General features: G+C 41.5%; 1 protein-coding gene across 5 annotated transcripts in view; it reads right to left on the bottom strand.

The window, feature by feature from the left end:
* PPP2R2C (protein phosphatase 2 regulatory subunit Bgamma) overlaps positions 1-15,272 on the bottom strand; it is a 271,511-nt gene that overhangs the window by 20,557 nt on the left and 235,682 nt on the right. For all 5 annotated transcript variants that reach the window (XM_006128213.5, XM_075930765.2, XM_075930767.2 and 2 more), the window contains one exon: positions 1,784-1,953. In XM_006128213.5, the coding sequence (XP_006128275.1) occupies positions 1,784-1,953 (170 nt within the window). The remainder of the gene's footprint in view (positions 1-1,783; positions 1,954-15,272) is intronic.

Raw genomic sequence — 15,272 nt, 5'->3', positions numbered from 1 at the left:
CATTTCCCAAATCTCTGAATGGAGAAATATAACCTTTTAATTGGCCCCACTGCTAGGTGTCAGGTTGATTTAAACATGGCTAGTTTATTTCAAAGCTTCCTACATGCGGAAATAAAAGCAGAAGTCAGACTCAGGAAACATGTTGGCCTAACCATCATTTTCCCTCCAGGAAAAAGGCTGCTCAAGACATTAGCATATATGCAAAATTGCTCATTGCTAAAAGTCCTAAAATCTTAGGCATGGATGTAACATGCCAAATACTGTTTTATTTCCCTCACTTCTCATCATGTTTTACCGAACAACCAAAATCTCTATCACATTTCTCACTATCAAGGCAGTTAAATTACTGGAAAAAAGTCAGGAATGCAAATTCACATCTTTAAAGGCTAATATGGGATTTAGCTACCCAAGTCCTATTGAAACTAATGAGATAGAAACCTGAGTCTGAACTGGGTGCTTGTACAGTTAAAGAGAAAATTTAAACAAGACCCAAAATACTATCATGCTGGGATTTGGCACTCCTGATAAGCCAGACTCCTGGGTTCTTATCAATGTTACCAGGAGTTCAAGAAATTTTTTAAAAAAATAGAAGAACAAACCTCACAACCCTACTCCCATGGCAGAGAACGCTGGACTTTACATCCACTGACCTCAAATGTGGGAATATATACACTAGAACATTAGTTTCAACTTCTGATATCCTGCAGGCTATCCAAAGGTAGGCATTACTGATCAGCCCAACTGTATTTTTAGATTCTCATTTTACATGTGCTTATGCAGAACACAATTTGACAGCTTTTCCCCACTGTATTTTTGCAACAAGGATTTTTGAGGGCATACTTGTCCCACTTTGAGTGAGCTTAGAATATTTTAAGCTCAGGCTGTTCTTACCAGATGGCACAGACTCCAGGACCCAAATTCACTACTGGCTGAAATCAGTATTGCATATTCCAGCACTGAGTTTGGTCACCTCGTGTGAGTCAGACTGGTATTAGTCAAACTCCCATGGGGATGACATCTTGTTATGATTTAACAAGAGTTTCTTTCAGGATGAGGTCAATGAGGGTGCATCTATACTGTACCCTGTGCGTCTACACTGCACCCGTAGCTTATTTCAATGTTATTTTGAAATAGCTTATTTCGAAATTTGGTGCTGTATACACAGCACTTATTTCAAAATAAATCGCTATTCCAAAATGTCCCTTACTCCTCACGGAATGAGGTTTACAGGGACGTTGGAATAGCGAGCCCGTTGTATTTCGAAATAACGGGTGTGCTCAACAGATGAGGATTGTAGATGTAGCCCTAAGAACTCTAGGAAGAACTTTAGGTGTGGTATTTTCAGAAGCACTCTGCACTGGCCTAATTCTACTCCCACTAACTTAATGGTACAGTTCTCATTGACTTCAGTGGGACCAGAATTAAGCCAGTTTTGCATACTCTTAAAAATTCTAACCTGCATGTTTATGACAACCATTAATTGTGGAATTACATAAGGAAAATGTTAATTAGAACTAAAGAGATGATTCTCCTTAATATAGATAGCAGCTGTTTTAAGGGCCAAATTCAGGGCTTTGGTATTGGTCCATTGACTTCAGAAGAATCAATACTCTCTCACCAGTGCTTTGAGTGCTCAAGTGAATCATATCTAGTCTTTATTTTAAATGACTTGTATAACAGTCATCTCAGAACAAGCACTGGGGTGCTACAGTACACGATGAATACATTTGGAATTTTAAGATGTTTTTACAGTGGTCCATTTAAAAATGCAGCAAACATCTACCTGATATGTTTCTATAGGCTTCGTTTCCATGTTCAGATCCCAAACTTTGACAGTGAGGTAATCCCTTGTTAGCATATATCTGCCACTGTGACTGAATTTAACATCTGACACTGAAGAGATAATTTCTGAAAAGAACGATCTGTTACTGGGGTCTTCCGGTTCTTCAAATACTGTTTTTGGGGGGGGAAAAAAGAGAGAAAATGAAATTAGAATATGATAAAATATTCCTTTATTCAGGGCTTCTCTTTTGTAATAATTCCTTTAACCATATAAATCTATACCATATTAAATAAATGACATGGCTGTTAATTTCTTCATGGTATCTTTAAATAAGAATACAAAATTCACATTTTAGAACATGGGCCGTGACAGTGTTGGAGGAAGTAAACATGATGGCTCATTTAGATTACAGATGATGGCCATTTAGAATTGAGTAACAATTATACTTAGAATTATTATTTATATTACACTACTGCTTAGGAGCTCCCCGTCATGGACCACAACTCCATTGTTCCAGGTGCAGTACAAACATACAAACAAAAGGCAGTCCTTGCTCTAAAGAGCTTATAAAGATCCCAAATGGCTTTACAAAACTGTACACCAGAGATGAGCAATTATTTTCACAGAGGGGGCACTTCATGAATTTTGGTATGTGATCAGGAAGGTATGTATTAAATGACTCTTAGTCACAATCCTGAAAAACGTGACAAAGAAGTTGTGCAAATAACTTACTTTTCAGTTCACTGGCCAAACCAAAACCTAAAACAACTGTTTTGGGTCAACATAAAATGATTTTTAGTTTTTTTAGCAACTAAAAATGTTTCTAAAAAAATTGGCGATCAAATCAAATGAAAACAAAATGCTTTATTTCATTTAACCAATTTTACCTTTTTTTTAAATTGCAGAAAGTTTCAAAACTCAGTTATTTCAAATATAAACCAGAAATGTTTCATTTTTAAAATGTCAAAATCAAATTTTTTTTGACTGAAACAATTTTGTAATTTGACATGCTTCGGCAAAATGGTTTGGTTGACCCAAATCTACATTTTGGCAAAAAGATATTTATCAAAAACACTGCTTAGCCTCAGTCAAGAACTTCATTTTATGTATTATCTAAAGAAGCAGAGGTCCTGCATGACATAAGGTGACCAGCTGGTTCAGTAGTTACATAGGTGGAAAAGCAATAATTAGTTAATCACCATCACTATACTTGCAACTTGTTTTTCCTAGGAGGGCTTCCATCCCATTACTTACCAGCTGAAATCTTGCTTAAACTGGGAGATTTATTTACCTGTAATGATTTTTTTCTTAAGAAAAAAAGTCCTCTGCATCTTCTGCCAAGGCATTTGGTATATTGTACAATATAATAAAATATTAACCATGGCTAAGATTTTCAAAGGGGCCTATGGAAAATAGGTACTCCACACCTATGAAAATGGCCCCTCTGAAAAATTCTGACCTAAAATGAAGAGCTACAATTAAATATATAGTACACACTACAGAATACTAAAATAAATAAAAGTAATTAATTAATAATTATAATAATTAATATGCACTCAGGCCTTTCATCTGAAAAGCTCAACATGGTTTTTCAAAAGGAGTATTATTATCCCTATTTTGCAGATGAAGAAAGTTGAAGATTGACTTATAGATAAAAATAAAAGGTATCAAGCATATTTTGGATAGAACTATTAATTAATATTGTAACACAGGGCCTACAGGCCACAGGTCCATATGATAACTTATCTAAACTGAGGCCTAAGACCTAGAGATTTAACGGAAGCAACTAACCAGTAAGTGACCCTAGCTCATAAGTTGTCACAAGACAGCAGTGACCCTATATCGCCAGATATCATAAGATAGAATACTGCACTAAGCAAGTGTTGTTAAACTGCTGATATTTAGGAAATATATATTGCATAGGGTTGCCAGGTGTCCGGTTTTGAACCAGACAGTCCAGTATTTGAGTTTTCTGTTCGGGAAACAAATTGAGAAAATATAAATGAGAAAATATAAATGTCCAGTATTTTCTAAATAAGATGTAATATAGATTGTGATGTAATGTCAAGTGTGTCCAGTATTTTTGTTGAAACCATCTGGCAAAGCTAATATTGTGGAGATTTTTGCAGACATAGGGAGACAACAATGTACTGACCACAAGTTGTTATAGTGATTGAGTGACATAAATGTTAATGAGTACAAGAAGAATTAACAGCCCAAGCACCCACACACAGAATCAGGAAGAGAACTTGGATTTCCTGACTCCTAGCTGCCTGTGCTAACCACTTAATATTTTTTCTGTTTAAAAGTCTCAGAGGGGTAGCTGTGTTAGTCTCTAACTAGAAAAAATGTTAACAACTAGTTCTGCGGCACCTTGGAGAATAACAAAAAATGTAGATGGTATCATGAGCTTTTGTGGGCACAACCACTTCTTTAGATGAATCAGTGAGTTGTGCCCACAAAAGCTCATGATTCCATCTATATTTTTTGTTAGTCGCTAAGGTGCTGCAGAACTATTGATTGTTTTTTAAGTTTTTTCATACTTTTTCTGCACATTAAGTTCCTAGTCTGAGGTGAGATGTCTGCAAGTAACTAAGGAAAAGCATTTACTAAGGATTTAGATAAGTAAAGTGGCTTTCTCCCCCACGTACCTTTAAAGCAACACAATTAATGTGCATTTGTGCATCATTACTTTTGTAGACCACCAAGACTTAACTTCTCATTAAAATTCAAAGTAAATTACAGCTTCAAAGAATCAAAATAATGTTATGCTGAAAAATAAAAGAGTTGATTATATGTGGGTTAACTCAGGAAATGATGGGCAACTTTCTTTGTGGGCGATGAGTGAAATGCAGCCATCCCTTGCACACGAGAATAGACTGTATTAGAACACATGCAACAAATATAAATGACAATGAATCACATCAAAAGAAAGAAAGAAGAAACTTTACAGTCAGAGAGTAAACGAACATCTTTAAACAGCTCTCTAAAAATGTGCAAGGCATTCAGTACAATAGATATTTTGTAATTATCCTGTCAAATTTTTCACAGAAAACTGATGAGCACAACGCAATTATCATCTCTCACACCTCTTCCCTTTAATCTGTCCAAACCATATATTGTGAATGGCAGAAATTTCATCCTCCTAATTATGATGCAACGTTGTTATTAAAACCAGAAAGAAAAAAAAACACTAAAGTGCACTATCATTTGTGGCAGTGATGAGTTTTCTCCGTTTTTCATCTTAAAAGCTCTGAGTTCTGTCACTAATTTCATCAGGAGTTAGGTCAGAATGGCTGTGCTCTCTAGGGGTATGTCTAGACTACAGGCTTTTGTCGACAGAAGTTTTGTCGGCAGATACTGTCGACAAAGCAACTGTCGACAAAGTACATCTAGACTACATCAGGTTCTGTCGACAAAGCAAGGTGATGTCTGGTTGGTGGTCGGTTTCAAGTGGAGTGGCCCAAGGATCACTTCTAGGGCTGGTTTTGTTCAACATCTTTATTAATGACCTGGATGCGGGGATGGATTGCACCCTCAGCAAGTTCGCAGCTGACACTAAGCTAGGGGGAGAGGTAGATAAATTGGAAGGCAAGGAAAGGGTCCAGAGTGACCTAGACAAATTGGAGGATTGGGCCAAAGAAATCTGATGAGGTTTAACAAGGACACATACAGAGTCATGCACTTGGGATGGAAGAATCCCAAGCATTGTTACAGGCTGGCAACTGACTGGCTAAGTAACAGTTCAGCAGAAAAGGACCTTACAGTGGATGGGAAGCTGGATATGAGTCAACAGTGTGCCCTTGTAGCCAAGAAGGCTAATGGCATATTAAGGTGCATTCGGAGGAGCATTTCCAGCAGATGTAGAGAAGTTATTATTTCCCTTTATTCGGCACTGGTGAAGCCACATCTGGAATATTGCGTCCAGTTCAGGGTCTCCCAATATAAAGGATGTGGATGCATTGGAGAGGGTCCAGCAGAGGGCAACCAAAATAATTAGGGGGCTGGAGCACATGACCTACAGGGAGAGGCTGAGGGATTTGGGTTTGTTTAGTGTGCAGAAAAGAAGAGTGAGGGGGGATTTGATAACAGCCTTCAACTTCCTGAAGAGAGGTTCCAAAGAGGATGAAGAGAGACTGTTTTCAGTAGTGATCTATGGCAGAACAAGGAGCCATGGTCTCAAGTTACAGTGGGGGAGGTCTAAGTTGGATATTAGGAAAGACTATTTCACTAGGAGGGTGGTGAAGCACTGGAATGGGTTACATTGGGAAGTGGTAGAATTTCCATCCCTTGAGGTTGGGATGATTTCGTTAGGTAGGTACTGCTTTGGGCAGGGGGCTGGACTTGATCACCTCCTAAGGATTCTATGATCCAGCCCTATGATTCTATGATAATCCCCATTATAATTATATCATATGTATTTCATGGAAAAAAAACTAATAATCTTATAATTTTCATGAAAAAAATAAATCAAAATGTTAATGAGTTCCAAAAGTCAATGTTAACTACACAACGTAACTCTTCCCACTTGTGTGTTTTGCCTTAAAAATGTTTTTATTTCATATTAATTGCCAAAATCTTAATATGCAAACTGCTTTTTTCTTCTTCTATTCAATATAGATATGTTTTAGGTGCTAGGGAATACTAGTCCAGAAATTTTCAATCTGTGATTTATGGCCCACAGGTAATTCACAGAGCAATTGCTGATGGTTTATGGGGAAATGGCCAGTCATCTCTGGAACCAATGCTTCCTCCTTATTTCCAAATGCTAAACTACAGTAAATACAGCTAAAATACTGTGTTTCTCAATATTATTTTCCACATATGCTACTGGTTTGGATGAAATAGAAATGTGAAGTGATTGGGAATGAAAGACAGGTGGTCCTATAAAATAACATTGGAATTATGCACTCTCCAATACTGTATGGAAAAAGAGCCCCTATTCTGGGTGTGTAAAAGAGATTGGAGCTAAGTAGATATTTTACAAGTCACCTTTCCTCTTTCCAAAGAGCAGACAAGACATAATGTACACCTGATTAAAGTATATTTTAATAGTTACATTCTTGCATTTCTTTTGTTTGCCTGGACTTATTTTCTGAAACAGTGGGCATGCAACATTTTTACTACACTCCGAGGGAGTGACAGGTATTCTGCACCATAGAAAAATCATCCCACTTTGCTTTGGTTGTTTAATGTTCACCACTGACACCAAAAACTTTTAACCTATCTTTTCATGATTCTTAAAACAAATAAACAAGCAAACATCCTCCCCTCCCCCGGACACACACACACAAACAGTTCACAGTGTAAGGATGCAGTGTATTGCCTCAATGCAATCACATATCTTAAACAGTTGAAAAGAAACATTCATAATACCGCAAAAGGACCGGGTGTAACACTTCAAACTTTCTGAAAACATTTACTGCTTCCCCCCCTCCCCCCCAAGTTTCTGTCCTTGGTAGTTCTGACTAGATTGACATAAAGCTTAGGTTTGTCAAGGCATTGCTATAAGTCCGCTTCTAAATAAATATATAAACACTGTTAGGGTACATCTACAATGCAGTGCTATTTCGGTATCCCAAAATAGCTATTCTGCATCTTTTAAACAAGCCCATTATTTCGAAGTAGCTTTTAAAATAACAGGCTCACTATTCCTACATCCCTGTAAACCTTATTCCATGAGGATTAAGGGACATTTTAAAATAAGCTATTTTGAAAAACACTCAAAATAAGCTACGCAATTTGTGCAGCTCAAATTGTGTAACTTATTTGAACCTACGGGTGCAGCATAGATGCACCCTAACTCAAAGAACTGACTGATCTGTTTTAAAGTTAAAACACTAACAACCTCTTAAAATATAATGGGTGACATTATCTGAAGCTATGCTATACAGTGATAAATTCATATAAAAGAAATAGTATAGTGACAGGATAAAAGAAATGTCAACTGAACAAAGTTTAACTAGTATTTCACAGAACTGAAAGGAAAGACCTAGACAGCACCATTTCTGCAAAGAGCTGTTATCAAGGCAACTTCAATGGTTTTCTACAAATGGAATACCAATAAACTAAAATCCTTGGGAACGTCTGTTACAGCAGGATAAGAGACAAAAATAAGTTTCTGTTACTTCACAGCAGAATGGATTCAGAATAAAGCAGAATCATGCCTAGCTAACATTTAAGTATCAGAAAAGTATTAAAAAAAATAGACCTGCAAGATGGTAGAGACTGCAGACAGATGACATGAGAGTCTACTGTGCAAACAATGAACTCATACATGATATAATGATAAAAGGATGTTCTACAAAACTTGTAAATGTAAACTTCTCTGATTGGATTTATGAAAAGTCATGTCATAAGTATGGTAGTTTTTCTGATTCATCTAGGATGATTTAAGCTATATGCTCCCCTAGAATTTAAAGAAGTGGGGGCAGATCCTCAAATGTTGTGAATCTGTACAGTTCCTTTGATCGCAATCAAATTATGCCAATTTAGAGAATCTACCTGAGAATCTAGCCTGAGGACTGTACCATTCTTTGAACATTTGGTTAAAGTATTTATTTTAACAGGCTAATTTAGACTCAGGATCAGCAACCTTTGGCTCCCAAGACAAATAAGGCTCAGTAAGGAGCCAAGTATGGCTCTCTTGCTGCTCCAGCTCACCCTTCCCTTGTTCCCCTAATAGCAGGGAGCCTGCACTGGCACTCCAGCCTCATGCCTCCCCACAAGATTGTAGTGTCAGTTTCCTGCGGGGGGGAGAGGGGGAAGGGGTAAGAGGAGGGAGGAAGAAAGCTACCATGCCAGATCTAACTCACAGGGAAGCAGCTGTGTGCACTGCTGCTTCCCTGCCCTGCCCCCACCTGAGGGAACAGCAGTGTGTGGACATGCTCCCTGGAGGCTTTCCCCTGCTCCCACAGGCCAGATTTCCAGACCCACGCACCTCAAGCCCCTTCACATGCCCCCTCCACTGAGACACCTTATCCTCAGCCTGCTCCTGCCCTTCCCCCCCACCTTCAGCCTGCTCTCGCACCTCCACCTCCTGGCCAGACTCAGTACACTCCTTTGCTCCTGCACTTTCCTCTCCTGGCCACCCAGACCTCACACCCTCCCGCCTCCTAAACCACACCTCCCACCCAGATACTGCACCCCCATCCCTACCCCACTCACTGGTAGGGTTGCCAGATAGTTTAACCAAAAATACCGAACACGCCCCCCCCCAAAAAAAAACACCAGCAAAAATTCTGTTGAGGAAAAAAAAGGGGGAGACCAAAGTAGTTGAGAAAAAAAAGGACCCCAACAGCAGTTATTACGCAAAAAGAAATAAACAAAAATTAAAAAATAAAAAATCAGCATGGCCCCTTTAAGAAGATGCTTTTTTGATGGTGGCCATTTTGTTTTTCTGTTCCAGCCACAAGACAAGCCCCTGAGGAACCATGTAAGGGGGTGGGGGGCGACTGGCGGGGGGTCCGGTGCAGAAACCTGGGGGAAGGCCAGCAGCTGGGCCCAGTTGCTGAGTGTCATAGGATTGCCAGGTGTCTGGTATTTTCACCTCCTGGCAGGGAAAAAAATAATCAGAAAATACCGGACGTTTTAGGTGTCTGGTATTTTCTGAATTTTTTTTTTTACCGGACAGGAGGCGAAAATACCAGAGACTGTCCAGGTCAATACTGGACACCTGGCAACCCTATTCACTAGCAACCCTGTCCCACACACTGGACCCCTCATTTTGGCCCCATCCCAGAATCTAAGGGGCCCACAAAAATCCACTAACCCTAGAACTCCAGGCAAGATTAACTCTTCTGAAGTCTTGCATCTCATTCCTCCCCACCTGCCACAATCAAGGGGCTGGAGTACCAGGGGAGTGTCGTCCCTGACTGATTTTTTTCTGTGGGTCAGTGGCCCCCAGCCCAAAAAAGGTTCCCCATCCCTGCCATAAATAAAGACAATGTTGAAATCTTTTGAGTTGGGCATAATATTTTACTTTATTTAAAATGAAGTCTGGCCAACAAGGCCCCAATCAGGCTCAGCCCCCATCTGGCTGCAGTATACTATCCCAGAAAGGACTGGTGGGGTTCCCCTCTTGCTGTGGCACAGGTAGGAGGGGAGGCCACGATCTGGCTACAGCAATTCTGGCCTGGCCCCTCATCCAGCCACTGCTGCCTGGGTGCAGCAGCTCAGGCCCACTCAGGTAAAATAATCCAGCCCCAGGGCCTCCTCCCTCTACATACTCTATTTCCCACCCCAGTGCCCTGCCCTGCCTCCTGCACCTCCCACACGCCCCAGCCACTTGTCCTGAGCCCCTCATACACCTCAATCCTGAGTCCTGCACCCCCACATCCACAAACTGCACCTCCAGCAGCAGCAGAAATCCCATTAAATAAAATCTGCAAGTACAATGTTTTATTTATGCTATTATTAATCATCATGTCAATTATCAAAATATTAAGTTGTATATTTTCAGTCATGCTAATGGACATTCTTATACAGATCTTTGTTGACCATTTGTTCTGAATTTTGATGAGGTTTGGCTCTTTGGTTTGAAAAGATTGCCAACTCCTGATCTATAACTTCTGCTGAATTTCAGAGGAAAGTAAAAGTAATTTTTTTGAATAATTAAGTGCATATTTGAGGTCAACATATGGCGCGCGTGTGTGTGTGTGTGTGTGTGTGTGTGTGTGTGTGTGTGTACACACGCGCAAGACAGAGGAGAGCTTACTTATTAATTATCCTTACGTAGGTGTGGTAATTTAGACATTTCCTTCCCAAGGATTTGAAGACGAGCTCTGTGTAGCCCAAAAGCTTGTCCTTTCCACCAACAGATGTTGGCCTGATAAAATGTATTATCTCACCTACCTTGTTTCTCTCTGTTGAATTAAGTAAGTCATGGTTCAGATTTCTAGCTGGAGAATAACTTTTTGTTGAGTTGTCACTGACAGTTTGGTACATTTTTATTGAAATAAAGCTTGACTAGCAAATATCCAAGGTCCCACACTAACTTGCTGTAGTTTCCAAATGAATACCAAAATCCTCTCCCCACAATCACAGAAAATTATTTTAGGATTTTACACTGCTGCCCATCACCGTAATGTCTGAGTGCCTTCCACATAAAATTGATACCAATAAGGAAAGCCTCTGACACTTGGCATTCCTTTAACAATTTGTGGCCAGACTTTTTTTCTTTAGCTATTTACATTTGAAATTATTATATTAACTTAGAGTTACAAAGTAACTCCTCTTATTATTCAGCTTTGTTTTACTTTATTTGTAATTTCCTGTTACTCTTTCAAGTAAATATTAATTAATACAATTTATATATTTGTAGCTGTACTTAAAGAGTCTACTTTATCTAAAAAAAACCCCTGAAATTCAATGATTTAATATGAAATATTTAATGGGTAATTAATTATTGACAACCAGTTACCCAATGTGCTATATTAACCCTAATCTTCTCAGATTGTCTGTTTTAAATCAAATACTTTAGTGAAATTCATGAACATTAAAAATTAGTTCTCAGTGATGCATATCCATTTTACTTTCATGTCAGTTTCTGTCCTTACGTGACAAAAAGGTAAAATATTCCCTCCCTCCCAAATAATTCCCCCTTTTAGACTGAAAACACCAATCATTGACTAGTACATTTCTAGCCAGTGACCCATGAATAAAAGCAAGATTTCTTGTCAATACCACTAGACAGTATGAATTTTAAATGTAAACCATCAAATGAGTATCTAAGAATCTGTTTTACTATCTGGTATTTACAGTGAGTTGCTGCAACCTGTCACAAGATGCAAGAGGGTTGAACTAGATCAATACATAAAGATCAGTGGACGTGCTTATATTAAATGTTGCTTCACTGGGGAGTTTGTTAATGAAATGCGGTGCTAAAGAATCACATGCAAGGATGGAGTATTCTTAAAGGGAGAGCATTATTAAACTGCAATCTTGCAAAGATTTATAAACACATTTAACTTGTAGTATTTAAGGCCCAGTTTAACAAAGCCTCGGCTAGGATGATTTAGTTGGGATTTTGTTCTGCTTGGAGCAGAGGGTTAGACTAGATGGCCTCCTGAGGTGTCTTCCAAACCTAATCTTCTAGGATTCTAGTCCCACAGAGGTTAATGGCACATTAAACTACCCAGTATTTACAATTAAGCACATGTATAAATCTTAGAGATTGGGCCTAAGAATGGGAGAATTTCCCAGTGAAATGGCATATTGAATAAAAAAAATGGAAATTTGGAAAGACAATGAAAGATGTTTATTTAAATTGCAACAAAAAGCAGCTTTGAGTAATTAACAAAATCTTACAGTAGCTATTTGTTCTGACCGTGTATGTGGTTGGGGGCAGGTGGGAGGGCTAATGAAACACCTTTTAAATCAGGAAATATTTATGCCTGCTCTGCTACTACATTTTTCTTACTACTTGCCAGCTCCAAGTACATAAATCAGACAATTCTCGTTTTACATTTATTTAATTTTAATACATTTGCATAATCAAGGGAAAAGATGCATAGCTAATAACGATCTTTCTGCAGTAACAGTTAATAGTTTTAAATAGATAATGAAAATTAGGATTATCACAGAAGTGCTCTACACCAATCCTGGGGCCCAATCTCACAAACAGACCACAAAGAATCTCTCTCTGAAATTTCTACATACAGGCAGACTCTTAACAGGATTGGGTTCATTATGTGTGAAATAGGAGAGAGAGGATTTTTTGAGACAACTGTTATTGGGAGATTTATGAAAAGAAAAATTTACCAAGCTTTGGGCACATTTTTATATCTAGGTTACATAAAATGGAGGAAATGATGAAAAAACAGATACATGCATTAGCAACACATTCTTAAAGCCCAAGTCCAGACCTACAATATGGAAAGTATACCTTTAACAACACATCTGAGTTAAGTGCTATGAAACCTCAGATTAAACTGACCTGTTTTTTTTTTTTGTATGCCACATAACCTCGCAGTTCACATCTGGAGTGGACCTACTTTTACAGCTTCCTCTAAACACACAGAGGATACATCTAGACTGCAAGCTTCTTTCAGAAGACGCTTTTCTGGAACAGCTCTTCGGGAAAAACTTCTTTCAAAAGAGAGCACAGCAAAAGCGCAAGGCAAAAGCAATCTGCTTTTTTGGAAGATAGCGTCCACAGTGATTGGAAGCTCTCTCGCATATAAGGCCACTCAGAACCACTTCATTAGATCAGCAGTTGCTTCCAGGTGCTGTTTTCTACCTGAGACGTGTGCTTAAAGGGACACCCCTGGACAGCTGTTTCTCAGCTTCTGCTGCATGCTTGCCTACCTCTCTGAGGGACAGCAAAGCTTTAGAGGTGCATGCTCTGGTTGCCCAGCTTTTGGACACCACAGCATACTCCTGGCCATGGAGCTGGAGCTGCCTCTGGGCATGCGATGGCCTCACAAGACCATGCAGCAGTTTCTGCAGGCTGCCTTCATGGCCCTGCACAAGCTCGACACTGAGCTCATCATTGAGACCCTCTCCCTTACGCAGGAGCAATGCCCTTGCAACTGCACCCCACATTGGAGACACGCTTTTGGAGGCTGGACACCAGTTCTGACTGGTGGGACCTGCTGGTCATGGAGCGGTGAGATGACAAGCAGTGGTTCCAAAACTTCCGCATGCAGAAGGCTACTTTTATGGAGCTACGTACCTGGCCGTCCCACCCTCACACCACCCTGCTGCTGGGGGTGGTTCCTGCGGTGTTTGAGGGGAAGAGAGGGGGGCGGGCACCTCCCAAGGGCTCAGGCACTTTCTCCCTCTTATTCTCTGTTCTGTGTGTTTGTCTCCTTTCACAGGTTGTAAGGGCCATCAACTCCATCCTGCTGCACAGGGCCATCTGCCTGGGAGACCTGGACCTGATCGTCACAGGATTTGCTGCCCTGGGGTTTCCCAACTGCAGGGGGAGCAATTGATGGAACTCACATCCCGATCTGCGCACCCGTCATCGAGCTACCCAGTACATCAATAGGATGGGTTATTTCTTGATGAAAGTTTACGGACATTTTCATTGGGTGGTTGGACATGGCGCACGACACTCACGTATTTAGAAACTCCAGCCTCTACCACAAGCTGGAGACCGGCACATTCTTCCCATAGCATGACTTTGGGGTTGGGGATGTGCAGATGCACTATGCATCATTGGGGACACGGCCTACCCCCTCGTGCTGTGGCTGATGAAGCCATACACCGGCTACCTGGACCCCAGCAGAGACCAATTCAATGCTCACCTCAGTCAGACCTGCATGCAGGTGGAATGCACCTTCGGGCAACTGAAGGTGAGGTTCAGGTGCCTCCTGACCCACTTTGATGTGGGGGAGCACAAAATCCCCAAGGTGGTCTCCACGTGTTGTGTCCGCCACAACATTGTGGAAAGGAAGGGGGAGGCCGTCCTACCAGGGTGGGGGCAGAGGCCAGCCGTGAAGGGAGGGCGTTCAAGCAGCTGCATTCAGCTGCCATCTGCCAGGCCCGTCAGTTGGAGGTGTGCATCGAGGAGGCCCTGAGGGAAAGTTTCTCTCAAGGTCCCCAGTAACTCTTCCCAGGGCCTCGCCACTAGGGGCCTGTGCCTTACTCCTCTATACCTTGCCCATCACAACCCCTCTCTTCCCCACTTCCCTGAACTCTGAATGAACACACCTGTTTCGATTTGAACAAAACAAACTGTATTTTTTGCATAATAAAATAAACTGGGGAGGAGAGGGGCTGAGAACCTGGATGGGGTAGGGGGGCTCACGGCTGGGAATGGTGCGTGGTGTGGCTGGAATCCAGGGACCACAGTGAACCTGGGGTTGAGTGGGACCTGGGACAAGAGAGGGGATGGCGGGCTGGAGCAGGGTCAGGGATGGCAGGGGGAGGGGGCATAGCCATAGCAGGGAGGTAGGGGGAATGGATATAGCAGTGGCGGCAAGAGGGTGGGAGGCTGGAGAAGGGACAGCAGCCGGGTGTGCTAGAATTTCCCGCATGATGGCACATATGTTGTCGCCCTGCCACACAAGCTGGTCTGAAATGCGGTTCCGCCACTCAGCGTCCTCCTGGACCTTCTGGGCCAGGGTTTGCTGCATGTTGTGCAGGATGCCCACATGCTGCCTCAAGAGTCCTCCTGGACCCTCGTGTGCTTGCGGCTCCCCTGGTGTTGGGCGGCTGCCTCTGATGTCATGGATCACTCCTCAGTGACAGCTGGTCCAGCTGTGGAGAATAAAGGAGAAGTGGTCAGTCATCCACGCAGATACTGTCCAGGAGGCCATGCCCTCCTTTGTGAGCAGTGACCAATAGTCCTTGGGCCAGAGGATGGGGATGTCCTGGGAGTAAGGCCACAGCAGACCCTGCCTCACAGGGGCCCCGAGGTGCCCAGGGGACCATGTTTTCCCGCTTCTCCTTGCCCCATGGACAAGCAGGCAAGGGAAGTGTCCAGCTACAGTGGGTGGTAGAGGGGCCTGGAGCAGCCTGGCCTTCCATGGGGCCTGCATAC

The sequence above is a fragment of the Pelodiscus sinensis genome, chromosome 4 (genome assembly GCF_052426305.1).
Source record: "Pelodiscus sinensis isolate ZL-2025 chromosome 4, ASM5242630v1, whole genome shotgun sequence".
NCBI classification, from domain to species: domain Eukaryota; kingdom Metazoa; phylum Chordata; order Testudines; family Trionychidae; genus Pelodiscus; species Pelodiscus sinensis.
Note: the sequence above shows the minus strand (reverse complement) of the source record. Positions and strands in the feature narration are given on the sequence as shown.